Source organism: Alosa alosa, chromosome 8 (genome assembly GCF_017589495.1).
Source record: "Alosa alosa isolate M-15738 ecotype Scorff River chromosome 8, AALO_Geno_1.1, whole genome shotgun sequence".
Lineage (NCBI taxonomy): Eukaryota > Metazoa > Chordata > Actinopteri > Clupeiformes > Clupeidae > Alosa > Alosa alosa.
This window is the reverse complement of record NC_063196.1, coordinates 10,016,559-10,034,510: the sequence shown is the minus strand read 5'-3', so window position 1 is coordinate 10,034,510 and position 17,952 is coordinate 10,016,559. Positions and strand designations below refer to the sequence as shown.

Here is a 17,952-nt window from a genome sequence, read left to right as displayed (position 1 = left end):
AATCTGACCCAACCCTGACTGTTTGTAGCCAACATTTCAGACTCAGATTTACATTCCTTTGCCTCATCCGAATAATAATAATAATAATAATAATAATAATAATAATAACAGTAATAGTAGTAAAGTAATAGTAGGCCTAATTATAATAGGCTAATAAACGATTTATGTATCGACTATGACTTTTCTGTTGCTCAGTCTTTATCAGTTCCTCATCAAATATATTGAAAGAGGCTAAAAGCCCAATAAATGTGCAGCAAAAGTGGGATATAGTGCAACTGTTTCCCCAAAACAATTCCTCCGTAACTGTGTATTTAATCGTTTGATATGTGGATAACTTTCAGTGGACTAAACGGTAAAGATTTTGTTATCACAAGGCTAGCTGGTTCGTTATAAGCATATAGCCAACTTTGTTTGCAGCAGTGAAGCTGTTTGTTGTTAACATTGTTGGTAACTGTCAGGGAATTTAACCCCAACATATAGATACAAGAACCACAACACGTAGTATGGCTTTGCCCACAAACTCTGGTACCAAGAGGAGAGCCTGCTAATGTAAGGAAGAATTCCTCACACCATCAGTCTCTGACTCTGCAGCCCAAAAGCTGTGTCTTTTATTGTACAGATGCACACAGAAAATAGGAAGCAAGACATAGCGACTTCATTGTGACATACTCTTATCTCACCCACACACACACGCAGACAGGGTGCTTGTCCTCTGTTCTTAGAACTCAGCACAACAACATTTAACTTGAACTCTCTGTTCTTAGAACTCAGCACAACCATATTTCTGCTTACACAAATGGTTATACAATGATAATAATAATTTCCTTACAGTAACGTAGGGGAGAGTGGGGTGATTGGTGCCAGTGGGGAAGTTGTGCCACCCCCTATTTCTAGGAAACTATAGAAGAAATTGGCCATGTGACCACACATTTTTGAAGACTCAGCCATTTCAATCATCCTGCAGAGAAGAGAGCCTCATTGCATGAGAGGTAAGCACATTTAAGTTAAAAGAACTGTTTTTTGCCTTTCAAAGTAAAATTTCTATGATCATGTTTTTTTGATTGTTGTGTCAAAACAGTTATAGACAAGTTTGAAACATTTCACACATGTTTTAGTGCTTTGGTAAGCTACATTATGAGTCTACAGCATGATGTTAGCTCAAATCTGATGGATGATGCATTTTTTCCAAAATGGTGGGGTTGGGGTGATTTGTGCCCAAGGGCCTGGGTTAAGTTGTGCCAGTGGCACAACTCACCCCCACTTATAAATAATGTTTTAAACATATTATTTTATTGTAATTGTGCATTTTATTCTTACATTTTATCACTAAATCTATGTGACATTCTTAATTTTAGACCAAAAATAGAAGTATACCATCATGCCACAGAGTTATAAGAGGAAGACAGGCAGGGCATACTGTACGGAGAAGGAGCTGGAAGAACATATAAAGGCACTAGGAGTAATGTTTCATGGTCTAAGTCCCATGAAATGCTGTGAACTTCACACACACACACACTGACCAGGAAGCCTGGGAAGGAGAGGGGGAACATCATCTCTAGGTAGTAGCAGTGGCAGAGTTACATCTACACAACCACATCCAACCACCTAAATCTGCTGTAAACTTCTCTGATCAACAAAACTTTAATCTCATTTCAGGTATGACTTCCCTCCACACAAGATCTACAACATGGATGAAACTAGTGTGACAATGGAAAATGACCTTTAATTGATGTGCTCGTGTGGCACAATAGGCTTGTAGAAAATTGGCCTTTGATGTTGTAAAATAACTTTAAATAAACCTTAAATGAGTAATTTTGTATTGAATTTGTCTAGCTTTTAAAGCATTACAGTGTCTGAGATCAAAATATACTGTTTTACTTCAATAATCGATGGCACAATTTACCCCAATGCATTCTCTTCAAAGGCACAACTTACCCCGCACCGGGGGCAAGTTGTGCCACAAGACCACTTTTTTTCAGAAAGCTATCTCTTAAATTCTATATTTCAGATTGAAAGTGATTGTTCCCAGAGATGCACCACATCCTGAAATATGTTCATATTGTAGTTGGAAGCATTACTATCATGGCCTCCCTTTAAAGTCACTTTAAGTAAAAACTGGCACAACTCACCCCACTCTACCCTAAACGTTTCTTCAGTTAGGAGCAGTAGCCTACTGTTTTTTTTATGTTGCATTCATTTTCATTGGCAAAAGCTAGCCTAATATGCATGAGAACCTATATAGATTTGAGGGAGCTGCAGCTGTTAGCCTCAGCACGGTCATATAACACAGCAGACACTAGCCCAGTGAAGGATCGTGTAAACCCCATCCCTAGAAACCAGTTTCAAACCAAGCTTGCGCTGATATGCATGATCACTGATCAAACTATTTTCTGACAACCATGCAGGTTCTCTGAATCTCAAGCTCTTAGCCTAGCATCTTAATGCTGTACAGCACGGTGAATGACAAACGGTGACAAAATGCTGTTTATGAGATCATAGCCTGGTTATATTTATCAAGGACTAGGCCTATATCACGTTTTACTTAAGGTAGTTCGCTCATTATCTCAGATCAGTGAAGAACTACCAGAGAAAACGTTGGGGAGAAAACTCAAACAAGTTAATGTTAGACTTAGACTAGCTGTGTTACAGTTTCTCGTTGCAAAATTAAAATCTCCATGCGCTTTTGTAGGCTACACGCAGTCTCAAAAACACCATTTACAGCTCTTGAGTCAAGTACTAGGTCATTTTTTTTATAACGATAATTTAGATAAGCCTAGGCTACACTTATGCTATTGCGTTTTCTAAAGAATCTCCCGTCTTGGTTTTGTACAGAAATTAATATTAAGTGACACATAGGCTAAGAGAAAAAAAGGTCACCTTCCGATATTTAGCAGGCTGGTCTGGAATTTAATTTAATATTGTTGTAATGGTAGGATAACTACACAGTTTACACAATAATTGTGTTATAAATACTGTATATCAATTTATTTTACTGTATAGCATTTATTGTCTGTCAATTACCCAAAATTGTGGCTCTGTCTCTCGTTGAACAGTAACTTATGCATTCTAATCCATTGTCAATCACTTCCGGGAACTTTTTGAAGTTTACATAAACCACGTACATGACCTTAACGAATTTTGAACACCCATTGTCGCAACTCTACCTTTATATGGCCCTGGTTTACCCTATAAGCTTGATGCATTTGTGTTCTATTTCTTGTCAATACAGGAATAGAGAATGTCATGGGCTTACTGGGTCCCGGCATGTTCTCAAAACTACTGTCAGTACCATTTATATTGCAGGGACCCTGAGAATATCATGCAATACAGTCATCATATAATTGTCCCCTGCTGCTGCCATCTGTATTTTCCACTGCACATTCCATGCTATATGCCGGCTGAGAAAATGAACTAAGAGGTTGCTGCTTAAGAGATCCTTCTAAACGGGGAGTGGGTGGAGGTGCCCTTCGCTTCTTTGGTGCTAAAGATCTTGGGCTAGTAAAACTCTGCATGGCTACTGGTAGCAGTCTCTCCATTCTTGCAGGGAACATCATGTTTGTTCAAACATCATGTTGTTTATGTTTCTCCAAGGTCTGCATTTCAGTGGAGGCTAGCGGGTGGTTACCAGAGGGCCCCACAGCAGGGGGGGTTGGGGTCTCTATCTACAGGGGTGTTTATGCATCACTAATTAACCAGCACACGCAGGAGTGTGTTCAAATGGGCTTTAATATGTCTGGATAGAACTTTGTATATCTTTAAGATTCACTGTTGATATAGCTATAGAAAGTATGTATTTGAGTCCCTATTCAAATCAATATGCTTAAGTCTCAAACTGGGATTTTTTGGGGAATGTGCGCAGTGAGTGGGAGGGAAATCAGGCTAGTGCTGACATGCTGGTCCTCTGTTCTGACCACCATTTCTCCTTGATAGCATTGGCAGTGTGAAAAACACTTACTGTAATATTGTATATTCTGAGAAACTAATATCTAAACAATGTGCTTTGCTGTTCATATTGATAGACAGACACTACAAATTACATGTTTGCCAGGTTTTTAACACAACAAACCTACACCGAAAATTATGCTCTTTGCTTATTATGCATCAATCCATGGCTAATTATTCCGAGAAATACTGTGTACAATTCTTGGCTAGAGCTCCCTAATAATAACAATGTCTCTGCATGGGATTCATCTGTTTGGATAGAATAAATGTCATCACAGCTGATCTATACTCTTTGAACATGGATTTCTATCTGGAATTCCATTCCATAGCCTTTCCAAAAGGGCTTACTCCCATTTCTCCTCTCCTCCTTATCCCAACTTCTCCAAGCTCCGACTCCCGAGAGAAACCTCACACACCAACGGGGAGGGAGCTGAAGGGCTGCAGAGAACCTAGAAAAAGGCTGGAGTGCCTGGAGTGGGGGTCTGGCCTTACTGTGATCAAAGAGCAAAGGTTTATCATGCAGCGGAGAAGAGGGAGAAGCCCAGATCAAAGCCTGAATGGCTCATTAATAAAACCAATGTTGGCGTGTTTGTAAGGGCAAGTAAAGGGAGGGGAGGAAACGAATCCGCACCACCACCATACTTGGGGGAGAAAAAAAATCAAAAGAATATTTTGTTAGGTAACGTGCCATTATGTACAAAAAGTGCCAGTATGCACAACTGTAAGCCTACCTACATGCTCCTCACATTGTGTGAAGCAGAAACAACAAACCAGGTCTTTTTGAGGCCAGAGGACTTGGTCATGAGACACATCCTGCTTGTTTTGATAACACTGAAAGGATATCAGCTGAGAAATCAATCAGCCAACAACAAGGTTTTGAAAGAGGCAAGGGGATCAATACTTTTTTTGTTGTTGTTGTTTCTACAGACTCAAGGTCCAGATAAAAAGTACACGTACATATTACAAAACGGGTATACAAAACACAGAAACATAAATACATACAGACATACTGACCACATAAACGGAAACATACAAAACATACATACATACATAGAGACATGCAAGTACTGTAGCTATGCACAATAATTAAAACAGATACAGATGCATGTTCAGTGTTTCCAGAGTTGGGAGGTATAATTGTTATCACTAGTGCAGGGTTGGATAAGGCAGTTAATTATTTGACTCCTGTACCTCACTATTTTAGACTTCATCAACAGGCAGACTCTGACATTCAGCAATTGATTACTTTCCATAACTGGACACGACATTCCAGGGATGAAAACCAGCACCAGCCAAAGTTAGTTTTCAGACATAAAATAATGATCTACTCTAAGAGTACCTGGTTCATTTTACCATTTAGTTGTCAGTGGCTGGTAGATGTTATTGAATTCTACCTTTTTGGAGCAGAACCCGTGGAGCATGGCATGGTATAAGTGGGCCATGGCAAACCACAGTATGGGGCATGTTAGAGGACAAGAGGTAGTGCTGCTGCCTAGAAACGTCTGGCACAGGTTATGCCCAAATCATGCCAGTCTGTTACTTTGGATAAAACCTTTTCTCTCGGGAAGGTGCTCAGAATCTGAACTGACGAAACTGTGGAACAAATTCATAAAAAAAGATGTTTACACGACATGTTGTGAAAGAAACTATAGATGTAGTTATTTATGAGAGCAATGAAATACTATGGGGTCAATGGGACAGCCATGTTGTGATGATGACTGTTACTGCAGGGCCTCATGTTGATGTGGCAGAACATTCATGAGAATCTATGGACACTGTAATACTGCCATCTGCTGGAGTCAAACACCACATGCAACGAGCTGGGGGATATGTCATTGTTTGCTTTTATCAAACAGGTTGGAAACTTGGTCATCATGAAGTTAAACTGTTAAAATGGAAGCAATGCATGAGTGGTGGGGTCTCATTGTCTCAAACACCCATTTCTTACATCTTATTTCACCCACCTAACACACATACACAGTCGTAACTTACACACACACACACACCAGACAGCTTCCTGCCGCACCACTAACACCTAGACGCCCTTCCTTCCTGACTCCCAAGTGAAAAAGGAGCATGACGACTCTTAAGCAAACCCTTTATTCTCCACTGATCACATCGGGGACATGCTGTTCTCTCAGTGCCCAGTGGACTAATAAACACTCCACTTCAAAAAAAGACAACATAATCATTAACGTTATGCTCAAGGTTTGTTACAAAAGCTTGTCTCTCAGACTCTATGTAAAACATTCTTCATGCATTAGTTGATACTTTGCAGATATATGGTTTAAAACAGCAGTTTTGCTACCAACAATGAATGGTTATAAATGCACAAACCACAAATTCATGAATGCCTTTGCTGGTTAGTTGGTCAAAAGATATGCTTCAGAAAGTTGCACACTGTCTGTTAAAAAAGATAATTGTTTTAACAATGATACCGATCCACCAGTGGATATATGTTTAAGTCTCTACTGCTGTACATGTAAAACTATTAAGTGGCTGTTGACCAGACATTTACACTATAATGTAGTGACTATTAATGCCCATAACATAACTATGGTACCACACCATACCATAGCCATATACCTACCAAAACATCTAGTGACTTGAAACAGTTGGGGCCAGTTTACCCAACATGGATTAAGTCAAGACTATGAGAGAAATTTAATGAAGATCTACATAGATGGTCTAGGACAAGGCTTAACTCATGTCTGGGGAAAGCAGTGTTCAGTGTGTTGTCATACAAAGCCAAACATAATTTAGAGTGTGCAACACAGCACAAACAAACTTTATTAAAAAAACCAACATAGGAAAGCATAAGTACACCAACCAACATAAAAAAACTTAAACTGTACAAATAAAGATGGTGTTATGTAATTATTTTAGACATAAATCTCACTCTAACACCTACATTGTCAAAAATATGTTTTCTATGATGTTTCACCCGATTTAATTCCACTTGAATCTGCTCCTCTTCGACCTTCGTTTCCCTGAAAACACAAACATAGAAAGATATGGATGTATAGCAAACATTTCTGCATTGCAATAACAAACAACAATGGGGACATGTCAAATGTCAGGACAGGAAGGATTTCTTACAACATCCCCGGTCGTTTTCAGCAACGGACAAGAGCCAGTGTTTCTTTGGGTCATCCTCCGTCTCTGAAAAAGAATGGGAAACACTTATCCATTACACATGAACAATGGTTCATTAACTACCAAAGGAGTGCAATAGTCTTGTCAATTACAAATCACCTGAACAAAATGAAACTACACCTGTTGTATGCTCAAAACGTAGATTACCAGTATGAAGTTCCTGTGTCCAGCTTGACTTCAAACTGGGAAAGTCTACCACACATGATGCCCACAGTATATTGCCATCTTAATGTGAAGCTTTGAATTTAAAGTAGATTTTAATCTGATCATGCCACTAAATTGTCAGCACAGCACTATACACTCCATACTCAACCACCACACAGCAGTAAGATATGCCAGCAATTGCTTTACTTGTAGGACTCTCTCCAAGGGCTCTGCAGGTCCGTCTTTTCAGGGAAAGGTGACGTCGCTTGCCGTTGGCATAAAACTCTGCGTAAGGGTCGGGTGAGGGGCTTGTTGCACCACACTCTACCTGACGGTGACGGCGGGACTTAGATGCCTGCAGGAGATACCAACACCCATTAAAACTATACCCATAAACGCAATTAAAAAAAAATGTATGTTAAAGGTGACAAATTCCAAAACCAGGTACTCAGAAGAGTTAAAGAGCGTTTTATGGTGTTTTAAGCCCCCAACGTCGTCTTCCAGGCAGTGCTGCATGGAAGGCACTAGGGTTAGGCAAGGGTTAGGGTCAGGGTTAAGGTTAGGCGCCTTGAAGTCAACAGTCGCAGCGCTGCCTTGAAGTCAGTGGTGGGGGCTTAAAACACCATCGAGCTTATAAAGCATTTTTATTTACTGTATCATTAAAAAAAAAAAAAAAAAACACCAACGCATATAAACACTAAGCCTTCATCAGGCTGTCATTACCACATCCTGTCCTGGTGAAGGCACATTAACCTCTCTTACCAATTAAAACTAGTTTAGATTCAGCCACTTGTAGGCCAAATTCTTCTTCATAGGTCATTACTAACAGTAATGCAGAAATCCAAGATTGAGTTTTGATGCCAGTATTTTTGCAGGCTTCTACAGCATGAACACAGTGGGGTGTTGGGCTGTCTCCTACCTGTGTGAGGAGGCCATATGACTTGGACTTGATGGAAGCAAGCAGCAGTGCTCGCTTTGAAGACTAAAATAAGGGGAAAGAACATACAAAGTCAATTTACAGGATTGTGGAGATGTACAGGTTTTATCCGGATCAGATGCAACTTTCAAGGTTCTCATAATTAAAACACTATGATACAGTCAGAAAGTCTCACTTGTAACTAGCATAGTTTCCAATAAGAATAGGAATTACAGCTGGCATTTCCTTGCATTCAAGTTGCATGGGGATTTGCTTAGAGTTGATACTTGACCCAAAAGCTATGTGTTCCCTAATGTCCCACAGTGAGCAGAGCAAAAATCTGCATAAGAAAAGCTACACAAAAATCTGATAAATATCACCACACAGTCAGCTATGATGTTGGTTAAAACACTTATTTTCTAAGAAATACACAGATCTATCACCACTAGGCCTGCACAATGATTTGAGAGGAAACTAGAGGAGTTGTGTTCCTCGGAAGAAGCGATGTCAATCTGGGTGTCTGACTCGCCTCTTCCCTCTCTGAGACTTCTGCAGAATCATCGCAATCTTTGCTGGCCTAGTTACAGGAAAGAAGAAGGCAGCATCAGATTGTTGTTTAGAGATTAAGGACGGGCATTTTTTGTGGACAATGTGCTGTGCAGGCAAAGTAAAAACAAGAGATGCCAAAATGCTACTGAATGAGAAAAATATCCATGACAGAGATAATGCACTAATAGCACAATTCGGAATCACTGACTGCAGCTCACATTTCTGGAGAGCTCCCCCTGCTCCAGGCTCTGGGCGTAGTCCTGTATTCGCTTGACCACGTCCCGCTGAGTGGCATTCACAGTGGAGGTCAAGGACAAGGCCTCCTTCATTTTCTCATAGCGGTCCTGGATGTGCTTCATCTCCTGCATTCAATCAATCACTCACAAGCTAATGTAAAGGCACAATAATAGAACAGCTGCCATTCTCAGTCAACATTTCTGTAATCCACCCCTTTAAGGGATCACAAGGATCACCAGCCTACCACCACCAACCACCATGCTAGCAGCACACCTAATTCAGCTAATTGACGTTTTTACCTGATTGTGTTTGGGAGAGTGTTAACAAATGTTTGTAGGCCTATGCAGTTGGCCTCCCAGTGGGTTGCATTGACAAAGAGAATAAGGGTGTTTAAATAAGCTGACAGAGATGGTTTTGAATGAAGGACCTTACCCTGGTGGTATTTGACAAGAACAAGGTCTTCACTCGTTCAGGGCGCTCTGTGGGCAATTCTTGCTCTTGTTGCTTCGAGATGGGGCACCTCTTTTGGAAAGTCAACTGCAGGTTAAATAGATAATTAGGGTGACCACTGGACTTAGTTATTAGGAGAAACATAGGGAAACAAATAGTGTACACATTGTATTGTAATTGTTCAATGTTACATCACCCTGGTGAGTATTACATATCCATATTACACATACAACCCCCCTCTCCTTAAAGTGCTTTGGGTATGTAGCTAAAACACTAAAATGTTTTGTTTTTAATGTCAATGTGGCCTTCACTGAATAAAAGGTTGTGTTCACCCCATTTTAAGAATGCACAAAAATCAAAATTAAAAGATGTCAACATTCCACAATGTCCTTTTCACTTCAAAAGAGACATTTTGTTTATCTAATCAAGATGGTGTTAGAAGCATTTATGACCAGGAGGGAAAGGTTCAGCTTGAGATAACAAGCAGAACATACTGGAACAGGCATAGCACTGTATAAGAAGGCCTTCGAAGACATTAGCTTCCAGTATATGTAGATCACATCCAAGTGCTGTCCTTCCCACGCATTCTGGATAAACTTCTGAATGTCACCCCAATCCTTCAGAGCTACACAGATCTTGACACACATACAAAAAGACATGTTTAATCCTGGTCAGTGTGTGGCCCTTATTCTATTTTTTAAACAAAAAAAAGTGTGTAAAAGTATGTACATATGTAAACAAGAGAAGAGCATCACTCACTACAGTCAGCATGGTATTGCTGGAGGAGCAACATGCTAACAATTTCAAGGTCATGGGTCAAGGTTACCCAGGGAAACAACACTGATGAAAATGTATATCAATACTGCACTGCAAATCACCTAAGGCAAAAGCTTCTGCTATATAAATAAATGGAATGTACATGTAAGGTGTAATGTATATAATGTGGTGTCCGACTCTATGGCAAGCACCTTTTCTCGAGGCCAGGCCAGCTGTGTGTTATACAGGCCATAAAGAAGGTAGAGTCCCCCCACCCTGATCTGGAAGTTGTAAGGAGGCAGAAGGTAATCATAGGCTGCCGTTAACGCTGATCTGGAGAAGTGCCTCTTATCAAAAGCTCGAGGTAGGCCACTACACAGACAGATGGGCAGATAAGAGTTAGGACAATTACGACTAGAGAGGTGATTTACAACAGGTGGGCTACATCAATTAGGCATTAGATATGTTTGAATACATTTCCAGCAATCCAGTTCAGTTTTATAGACTCTTTAGATAACTATTTTAGAACACCTGTGGATATTTGCAATGCCATCTTACTAGTTGATAGATGAGAAGTTCATGTCTCCCCAAATTGCAGAGAAATGCTCATATCGGACACTTTCTGTCTGCTTGAAACGTGCCAAGAGTTCCTCAAAGTCTTCTTTCAAAGGTGCCAAGTAGTGGTCGTTGTTCTTTACTAGGAAACACGATCAGGATATCAGTGGAGTTATTTAAATTGGATTATTTTTGGCTTATACCGTCATCTTACCCTCTGGCATGGTGTCGGACTCCTGTCGAGGTCTAACTTGCCAACACGTTCCGTTAGTACCCTTGGTTACCACCTGTTTCAGATTCAAGCCTTTAGGAGAGTCTAATTGTCATCAGGTGTGTTACTAGGATAAAACATTTTCAGACCAGTTGGTTACTGGAGTTTCTATTCCCCCCTTTTTTAGGCCAGAGCATAGCATTTGGTTAGCTGCAGAAATGGGAATATTTTTTTCTTAAAGTTTAGCTTCAGCAGAAGACTTGGAATCAATATTCCAACCTATATCAAACTATGCATTAGCAATGGAGCCCAATGCGGTAGCTTTCTTCTATCTATGTTGTCTACAGCCCTTGTTCTGTGAAGAGGTAGTAAACCAATCAAGTGGCTCGGACCCATATGGTTGCACTTCCTCAAATGATTCCAGCCAATGAACATTTTACTTCTGGAACATGATGTATGATGCTGAAATATATATTTTTTTCAGAATTGAGGTATTTGGGGTTATCTATTATATAAACACCAGGAACATGACAAAAATAAAGTCACACCAACAACCAGTCTGGTCCACAATTGTCCTTTACTGATGATGCAATAAACGATACATTTAGTGTTAAGAGAATACGGGTGCAGAGATGAATTAAAACAAAGGCTTACAATATGATGAATCACAGAGGAAAACAGCATTTCTAAAATATGAAAAGACAAAATTATCTAGCTGCAGTTAACAACGCTAACATTGTTACTTACAAGATGATCTTGATGAGCACACAGTAGGAAAGAAATTGTCTTGATACATGCATTTTTATCTGCCCGAGAACTGTAATGAATAAGGTGAAAAGATGGTAGCGGAGTTGCCTTTTTGTACGATTGATATATATTCATATACGCTGACAAAGTCTAACACATCAACAAACCTGTTACAATGCACCCTAATAAAACATGATTGCAAAAAACAAAAACAAGCCTTCTAGACATCTATTACAAATAGAGTTGGGAATTCTAAACTATCCCCAAAATGTGTGTTTATGACGCATTGCCTAACTCACCAACTGGGAAAAGGGGTATCGCCTTTTACCCTCTATGGTTTGGGGTGACTCTTGATTTCCCTTTAACAGTCAGTTTACATTGCCATTTTTTTGCCAAACCTAATTCTGCGATTTAATCTTTGAACGGTCCACTCGTGCATCTCTGTGAACTGGACCGCAATGATGGAACAAGATTATGAATGGAAAGCGACATGGTAAAATGTTTTCTTTTTTTAAAAAACCTTAGAGTAGCATGTTGGCATACATAAAAAAAAAAAAAAAAAAAAAAAAAAACTTAACATTAAACTGCTACAGAAGAACACTGAAAAACATCAATGCCAACAAAGTAAAACGAGACAAGACAGACAGAGAGAAAATATAAATTGTTCAAATCTTCCATTAAAAGTAATCATCCTTTACAATCCTTTTTTTGTATATTGCATGGACTGCTGGTATCCTTTGCTTTTGTTTGTTTTTGTCTTTCTTTAAGAAAATAGATAATTGTGCGACTGTAGCAACACACTGCTTGAGAACAAGGGACATTGTTTTATTTTGGATGGGGGTTGGGGGTAAGGAGAGTGGGGAGGGGCATCTTTGGGGAGGTGGTCACCATGTGAGAGGTGTGTGCTCTGGACATGTGTTTTTTGAAAAAACTCTTCGGTTGAGTTGGATGCCACTGTGCAACGCCATTAACACACATTTACAAAAACACACACATACACACACAAACACACCACATCCCTGACCCTTTGGGTCTCCACAATCAGGAGGCAATCGTGCCCTCTACATTCTGATTCCCTCTGGGAGACGTGTGTGTGTGTGCGCGCATGGAGGGTAGGATTGGATGTGGGTTTGAGGGACATGGGAGTAGGGGTGGTAGGAATGGTGGGGATGGGTCTGAACAATTACAGAAGTAGCAAGTCATTTGCCAGGCGTGTAAGAAGAACTGTGTATAGAAAATATAAATAGAAAGATGGGAAGGAGGGAGGGGGGGTTGCTATCTGGGGCACAGTTCTAGGGCGGGTAGGAGGGTGGGAGTTGTGGAGGTGTCCTGTATTGCCAGGAGAGAGAGAGAGAGAGAGAGAGAGAGAGAGAGGGAGAGGGGGCAGGAGAGCAATCAAATGACTTGATCAAGCGCCCGCAGCAACTCCTCTCCCTGGAGCAGGTGGTGGCGGTCCTGGATGGGCGCGTTGACCTCGCAGTCGTCACGTGTCAGCTGAGGCAGGCCATTTGCTACGCCCGCCTCCAGCGAGTTGCTTAGCAGACGACTCGCCACGTCTGAGAGAAAGAGAGAGGAAGAGACAGTGAGTCAGTTACACCAGTCACTTTACTTTCCTCGAAATGTACAGAAATCACAGCAAAGTTTATTAAGGTATGAGGTTTGCTCTGTGTACGAGTCTGTTGGTACCACCAATCTAGTTGATGGCCATCAACTTATATCTGTGTGCATAACTATGACGGAGTTCACCTGGATAGGTCTAAAACAGCACCATACAGGTGAAGCAATTTGTTGTTGAATTGTTGTGCTTTTGTTCAAGTTTCACTCACCAGAGGGCAGAATGAGGATGGTCTTGTTCCCGCCGAGCACACTGGAGCCCTTTACCTCTAACACTTTGGCCCTCTTGCCAGACTCTGTTGTTAAGGCGCTGTCCACACTCTGCAGCAGAGCACCCTGGGAGAGAAGACAGGACCATGTCAGAATGCTACGGAAGGGTGGTAGCTGTGGTGCTAGCAATAGCATTAAGACCACATTTGGGTCCAAGTGCTCACAGGGGCATGAGTTCTGAATCCAAACCACGGCCGTTTCATAGTCCCACTCCCACCCCACCTCTCTGTCCACTCTCTTCAGTCACTCTTCCCTGTCCTACTTTGAAAAGCACTATTTAAACCTGAGGAAACCACTTATCTGTGTTTTTTTTTTATCACAAGCCTCACATCTTTAATAAAATTTACATTAAAAAAAAGTAAATGTATGAGAGAGTGGTATAAAGAAAAAAAAAAAAAGAGAGAGAGAGAGAGAGAGAGAGAGAGAGACTGACCAGTCCGACTGCCTGGGCCAGTGTGGTGGTCTCCAGCTTGCGCTTGCGTTGGTTGTTCTGCAGAGCCTGCATCTTTGGAGATAATGACTGGTCCACCGCTGACATTCTGAAACACACATGGCAACCACTGAGCAAAGGGAAGATAGGAGGTGCCACAATTTGGAAACATCAACCATTTTCTAAACTTTAAACAATTAACAATAAATAAAAATGAATTTTAAACATAATTCAACTGAAAAACAAATACATGAAAAAAGTCATAATTGACGATTAATCGATTAAGTCGATTAAATACCCTTGTCTGACCAACCATTTTGTGCCGTTACCTGGAGGTGAGTTTGCTGGCCTCGAGCCGGTCTAGGAGGCTGCGCACCTGCACGTCTGAGGCAGAGTCCTGGAGATGCATTGCGCGCAGCGGGGATTTGGGGGTGCTTTGGCCCTCTACCAGCATGTGCAGGGGCGCGGGAGAGAGGGGCTCCTGCCTCCCCACCCTGACACCGGGAGAAGGGGCGGGGGTGGAGCAGGTGGAGTGGGAGGGGGAGGAGGAGGAGGAGAAGGGAGAAGCAGAGGGCGAGGAGGAGGAGGTGTCGGAGGGCAGCGGCTGGAATATGGAGCTCATGTCGGCCATGGGGAGGTTGCCCACCGGGAGTGTCTCCAGGGGCGACGGGATGCGGAGTTGGAAGTCGTCGTCCATGGGGATGTAGGGAGCACGCATCTCCAGGTCCAGATCACACATGTCCTGCAAGAGCACAGGGAGCATGTTAGAGGCCTGCCTCTCAACACTGACATATGGACGTTAAAGTTAAAGGTATTTAGCAGATGCTTTATCCAAAGTGACACAGACTTAACAACAGAGAACCTGCGAGAGGGCCGTCGGTCGACCTGGGTTCAATTCCCAACCCGCAGTTGGGACACTTCTATGACTTCAAGTCAAGTCAAGTCAAGTCGTCAAGTCAAGTCGGCTTTTATTGTCAATTTCTTTACATGCACTGGTCATACAAAGAATTGAAATTTCGTTTCTTACTTTCCCATGCAGACATAGACATGCTTTAAATACAGACATAGACATACTATAGACATAGCCATAGACAATAAACATTAAATTAAAGTGCAAGACTGAAATATAGAACATGTATGTATCAAAATAGAAATATAGGACATATATATAAAAAAAAATAGAGGTAGTTGTGTTGTATATTTATATAGTCTTAACAGTTACATGAAGTTTAAACTTGTGCTTGTGTGACCTGTATATTTACATTGATATGCAGTATGCAGTAATTTCAAGTATATCAGGCTTGATGTGAAGCAGCAACACGCTAGGGCTGCGCGAAGTCACAGTGCAGTTCCACAGGGCGGTGTTGGGGGGGGAGGGGGTTAGGGTAGACAGGATCCTAGTTTCCCAGGGTTCCTGGCAGGCTGGTGGGGGCTGTCAGTGATGGGAGAGTGGGTAGAGTGTTCAGCATCCTGATTGCTTGGTGGATGAAGCTACTTGCCAGTCTGGTGGTGCGAGCGAGGCTCCTGTACCGCTTCCAGAGGGCAGGAGGCTGAACAGTTTGTGTGCAGGGTGGGTTGTATCCTTGACAATCATTAGTGCTTTGCGGGTGTGAGGCGGGTGGTGTAAATGTCCTGCAGGGAGGGGAGTGGTGCTCCAATGATCCTCTTAGCTGTGTTAACAGTGCGCTGGAGGGTCTTCCTGTTCTGATCTGTGCAGCTTCCGCCCCACACTGTGATGCTGCTGGAGACGATGCTCTCAATGGTCCCTCTGTAGAATGTAGTCATGACAGGAGGTGTGGCACTTGCCTTCTTCAATTTGCGCAAGAAGTAGAGGCTGCTGGGCTTTCTTAGCCAGTGATGCTGTGTTGGTGGTCCAGGAGAGGTCGCCGCTGATGTGTACCCCCAGAAATTTTGTGCTGCTCACTCTCTCCACAGCATCTCCGATGGACAGTGGTGGCAGTTGTTTGTGGCCTCTCTGAAAGTTGACAACAATCTCCTTGGTCTTGCTGACATTTAGCAGGAGGTTGTTGTCTTTGCACCATTTAGCCAGCAGGTCTACTTCTTCTCTGTAGTGAGCCTCATCGCCCTTAGTGATGAGGCCCACCAGTGTTGTGTCGTCCATAAACTTCACCAGATGGTTGGAGCTGTGAGTGGTTGTACAGTCATGTGTTAGCAGTGTGAAGAGCAGGGGGCTGAGCACACACCCTTGAGGGGCCCCCGCCTCAGGGTCAGAGTGCTTGAAGTGTTGTCCCCGACACGTACTGCTTGTGGTCTCTGCAACAGGAAGTCCAGCAGCCAGTTGCAGAGGGAGGTACTGAATCCTAGCTTGTCCAGTTTGCTGATGAGTTGTTGTGGTATTATGGTATTGAATGCTGAACTGAACTTTAACATGAAGTTAAAGATTAAAGCTCAAGTTGACTGGTTTTTCGCAGACGCTTTTATCCAAAGTGACACAGACTCGCAATGGTGGGTTGGGAATTGAACCCAAGTCGAACGACTGCCGTCACACAGCACTGAGACATGGGAGTAGCTTGGGGATCATGCAAAAGTTCATTGCGTTTTAACATTAGACGCTCCAGTGCATGCTTGGAATTTCACCATTTTAGGGGCAAGGCCACTTGGCCTTCAGTTGGGCATATTTGGTGGGGGGCACAAAGGCTATATGTCAGGGCACCAAGTCCAAAGTTACAGTATACAGGCTATAAAAATGATCAAAATTGTATTTAGCCTATTCACAGCAGTAGACCTGCATCACTGTATGAAACATTACAAAAACATGAAACATGACATAGGCTATTACATAGAACTGTAAATCATCTGATCATCTAATATTTACAGATATCTAGGCTATAATTAACATTTATTTTATATTTGGCCTGTTATGAAATCATGTATTGAACAATTTAAGCACAGCTCAGCTTTAAGAAACTCAAATAGCCTAGAATAGATGCATGCTTAGCATTTTGTGATCATTAAGGCTATTTTAACAAACTCGTAGTCAGCTGTATATCCTTTGATTTTAATATTTACCGACATCTAGGCGATATTTGTAACAGTGATTTTGTATTTGGCCTGTTATGAAATCACGTAATAAAATTTAAACACATTGTGAAACTTAAAGCCCAAATTTGGCATGCATGTCGAAATTTGCTGCAAATTCAAAACTGGATTACTCTGGAACGGCTAACTGTACAGGGGACTGCTTTAAACCTTCGTGTTCGGTAAGGTCTGCTGTTTATTTTACGATATATGGTTTGCCATGTTTTGAACGAAGGGTTCGTGAAGTAGGCTAGGCCTAATCCACCAAGATGAATGGGTAGGGAGATAGGCGCAGAACCTAATTTATGATTAAATTTAATCATAGTATTTATTTGTCTCGCGAACCGTTCACCAAACGGCTAACATCGTTTAAAACATGAGAAAAAGCTCTTTCATGTGATGTGATACTTGTGATGTCTGTATGATGAGTAGGCTACTTCGCGAGTAGTTCAACTGAGAAAAATGGGTGATCTGAATCTGGACGCACTTTCTTTCTTGCCGTACACTGTCACTTTCTCCACTGTGTAAAAGACCACATTAATTTGCGCTGTAAATCTAAAAGATTATTTTGTCAGGCCATAGGCTAATAAAATACGCTATTAGTCGGACGCAAACCAGAATATTGGAAAAAAAGGGGCACCAAGACCACAATGGCCTGTAAACCTCTGATTTTCAAAGGGGCATCACGGCCAACGCAAGGGGCAACGATGGCCATGGCCGTCGTGGCCGCCGTGAAATTCCTACCCTGCTCCAGTGTCTCCACTGAGAACCATCTGAATGTTAACAACATGTCTGTTATTATGTAAGCCTATTATGTAAGGCTATTACAGTCAGAAAGAAAATGTTGGAAGATGGTAAAAGCATTAAGCATCATGAACCGAGTGCAATGAAGATTTTGAAGAGCAGTTCATCTAAGCTTGTGTCAAGTGATGACTA

The 17,952-nt window shown here is 41.8% G+C and overlaps 2 protein-coding genes and 1 long non-coding RNA gene across 4 annotated transcripts in view; 1 reads left to right on the top strand and 2 right to left on the bottom strand.

Annotated features, from left to right (window-relative positions):
• The first annotated feature begins 772 nt into the window (after positions 1-772).
• On the top strand, positions 773-1,809 carry LOC125299672. Of its 2 annotated transcripts, none has more exons than XR_007194424.1 (2): positions 773-989; positions 1,657-1,809. It is a non-coding gene; the product is annotated as an uncharacterized LOC125299672 (long non-coding RNA). The 2 variants fall into 2 exon arrangements; XR_007194425.1 differs by lacking the exon at positions 773-989 and adding an exon at positions 1,000-1,559.
• A 4,782-nt stretch (positions 1,810-6,591) lies between these two features.
• On the bottom strand, positions 6,592-11,040 carry snapc1a (small nuclear RNA activating complex, polypeptide 1a). Its single transcript, XM_048250930.1, has 11 exons — positions 10,920-11,040; positions 10,709-10,847; positions 10,363-10,522; positions 9,889-10,029; positions 9,377-9,481; positions 8,926-9,069; positions 8,688-8,735; positions 8,162-8,224; positions 7,450-7,597; positions 7,042-7,104; positions 6,592-6,932 (listed from the first exon to the last, which is right to left on the bottom strand). The coding sequence occupies exons 1-11, from the start codon at positions 10,927-10,929 to the stop codon at positions 6,892-6,894; spliced, it is 1,062 nt and encodes a 353-aa protein (XP_048106887.1). The 5' UTR covers positions 10,930-11,040; the 3' UTR covers positions 6,592-6,891.
• A 434-nt stretch (positions 11,041-11,474) lies between these two features.
• Positions 11,475-17,952, bottom strand: part of hif1ab (hypoxia inducible factor 1 subunit alpha b) — a 26,312-nt gene continuing 19,834 nt past the window's right edge. Inside the window, exons 12-15 of the mRNA XM_048249862.1 lie at positions 14,307-14,719; positions 13,981-14,086; positions 13,490-13,613; positions 11,475-13,219 (exon numbers count right to left, since the gene is read on the bottom strand). Coding sequence (XP_048105819.1) covers positions 13,059-13,219; positions 13,490-13,613; positions 13,981-14,086; positions 14,307-14,719 — 804 coding nt within the window. The 3' untranslated portion in view covers positions 11,475-13,058. The remainder of the gene's footprint in view (positions 13,220-13,489; positions 13,614-13,980; positions 14,087-14,306; positions 14,720-17,952) is intronic.

Excerpts from the sequence above, each read along its gene's own strand:
- snapc1a (XM_048250930.1), bottom strand. Across the intron at positions 9,482-9,888 it reads ACAGTGCTATGCCTGTTCCA|TTGACTTTCCAAAAGAGGTG; the intron begins GTATGTTCTGCT and ends TTTAACCTGCAG. Across the intron at positions 8,225-8,687 it reads AAGTCTCAGAGAGGGAAGAG|TCTTCAAAGCGAGCACTGCT; the intron begins GCGAGTCAGACA and ends CCCTTATTTTAG.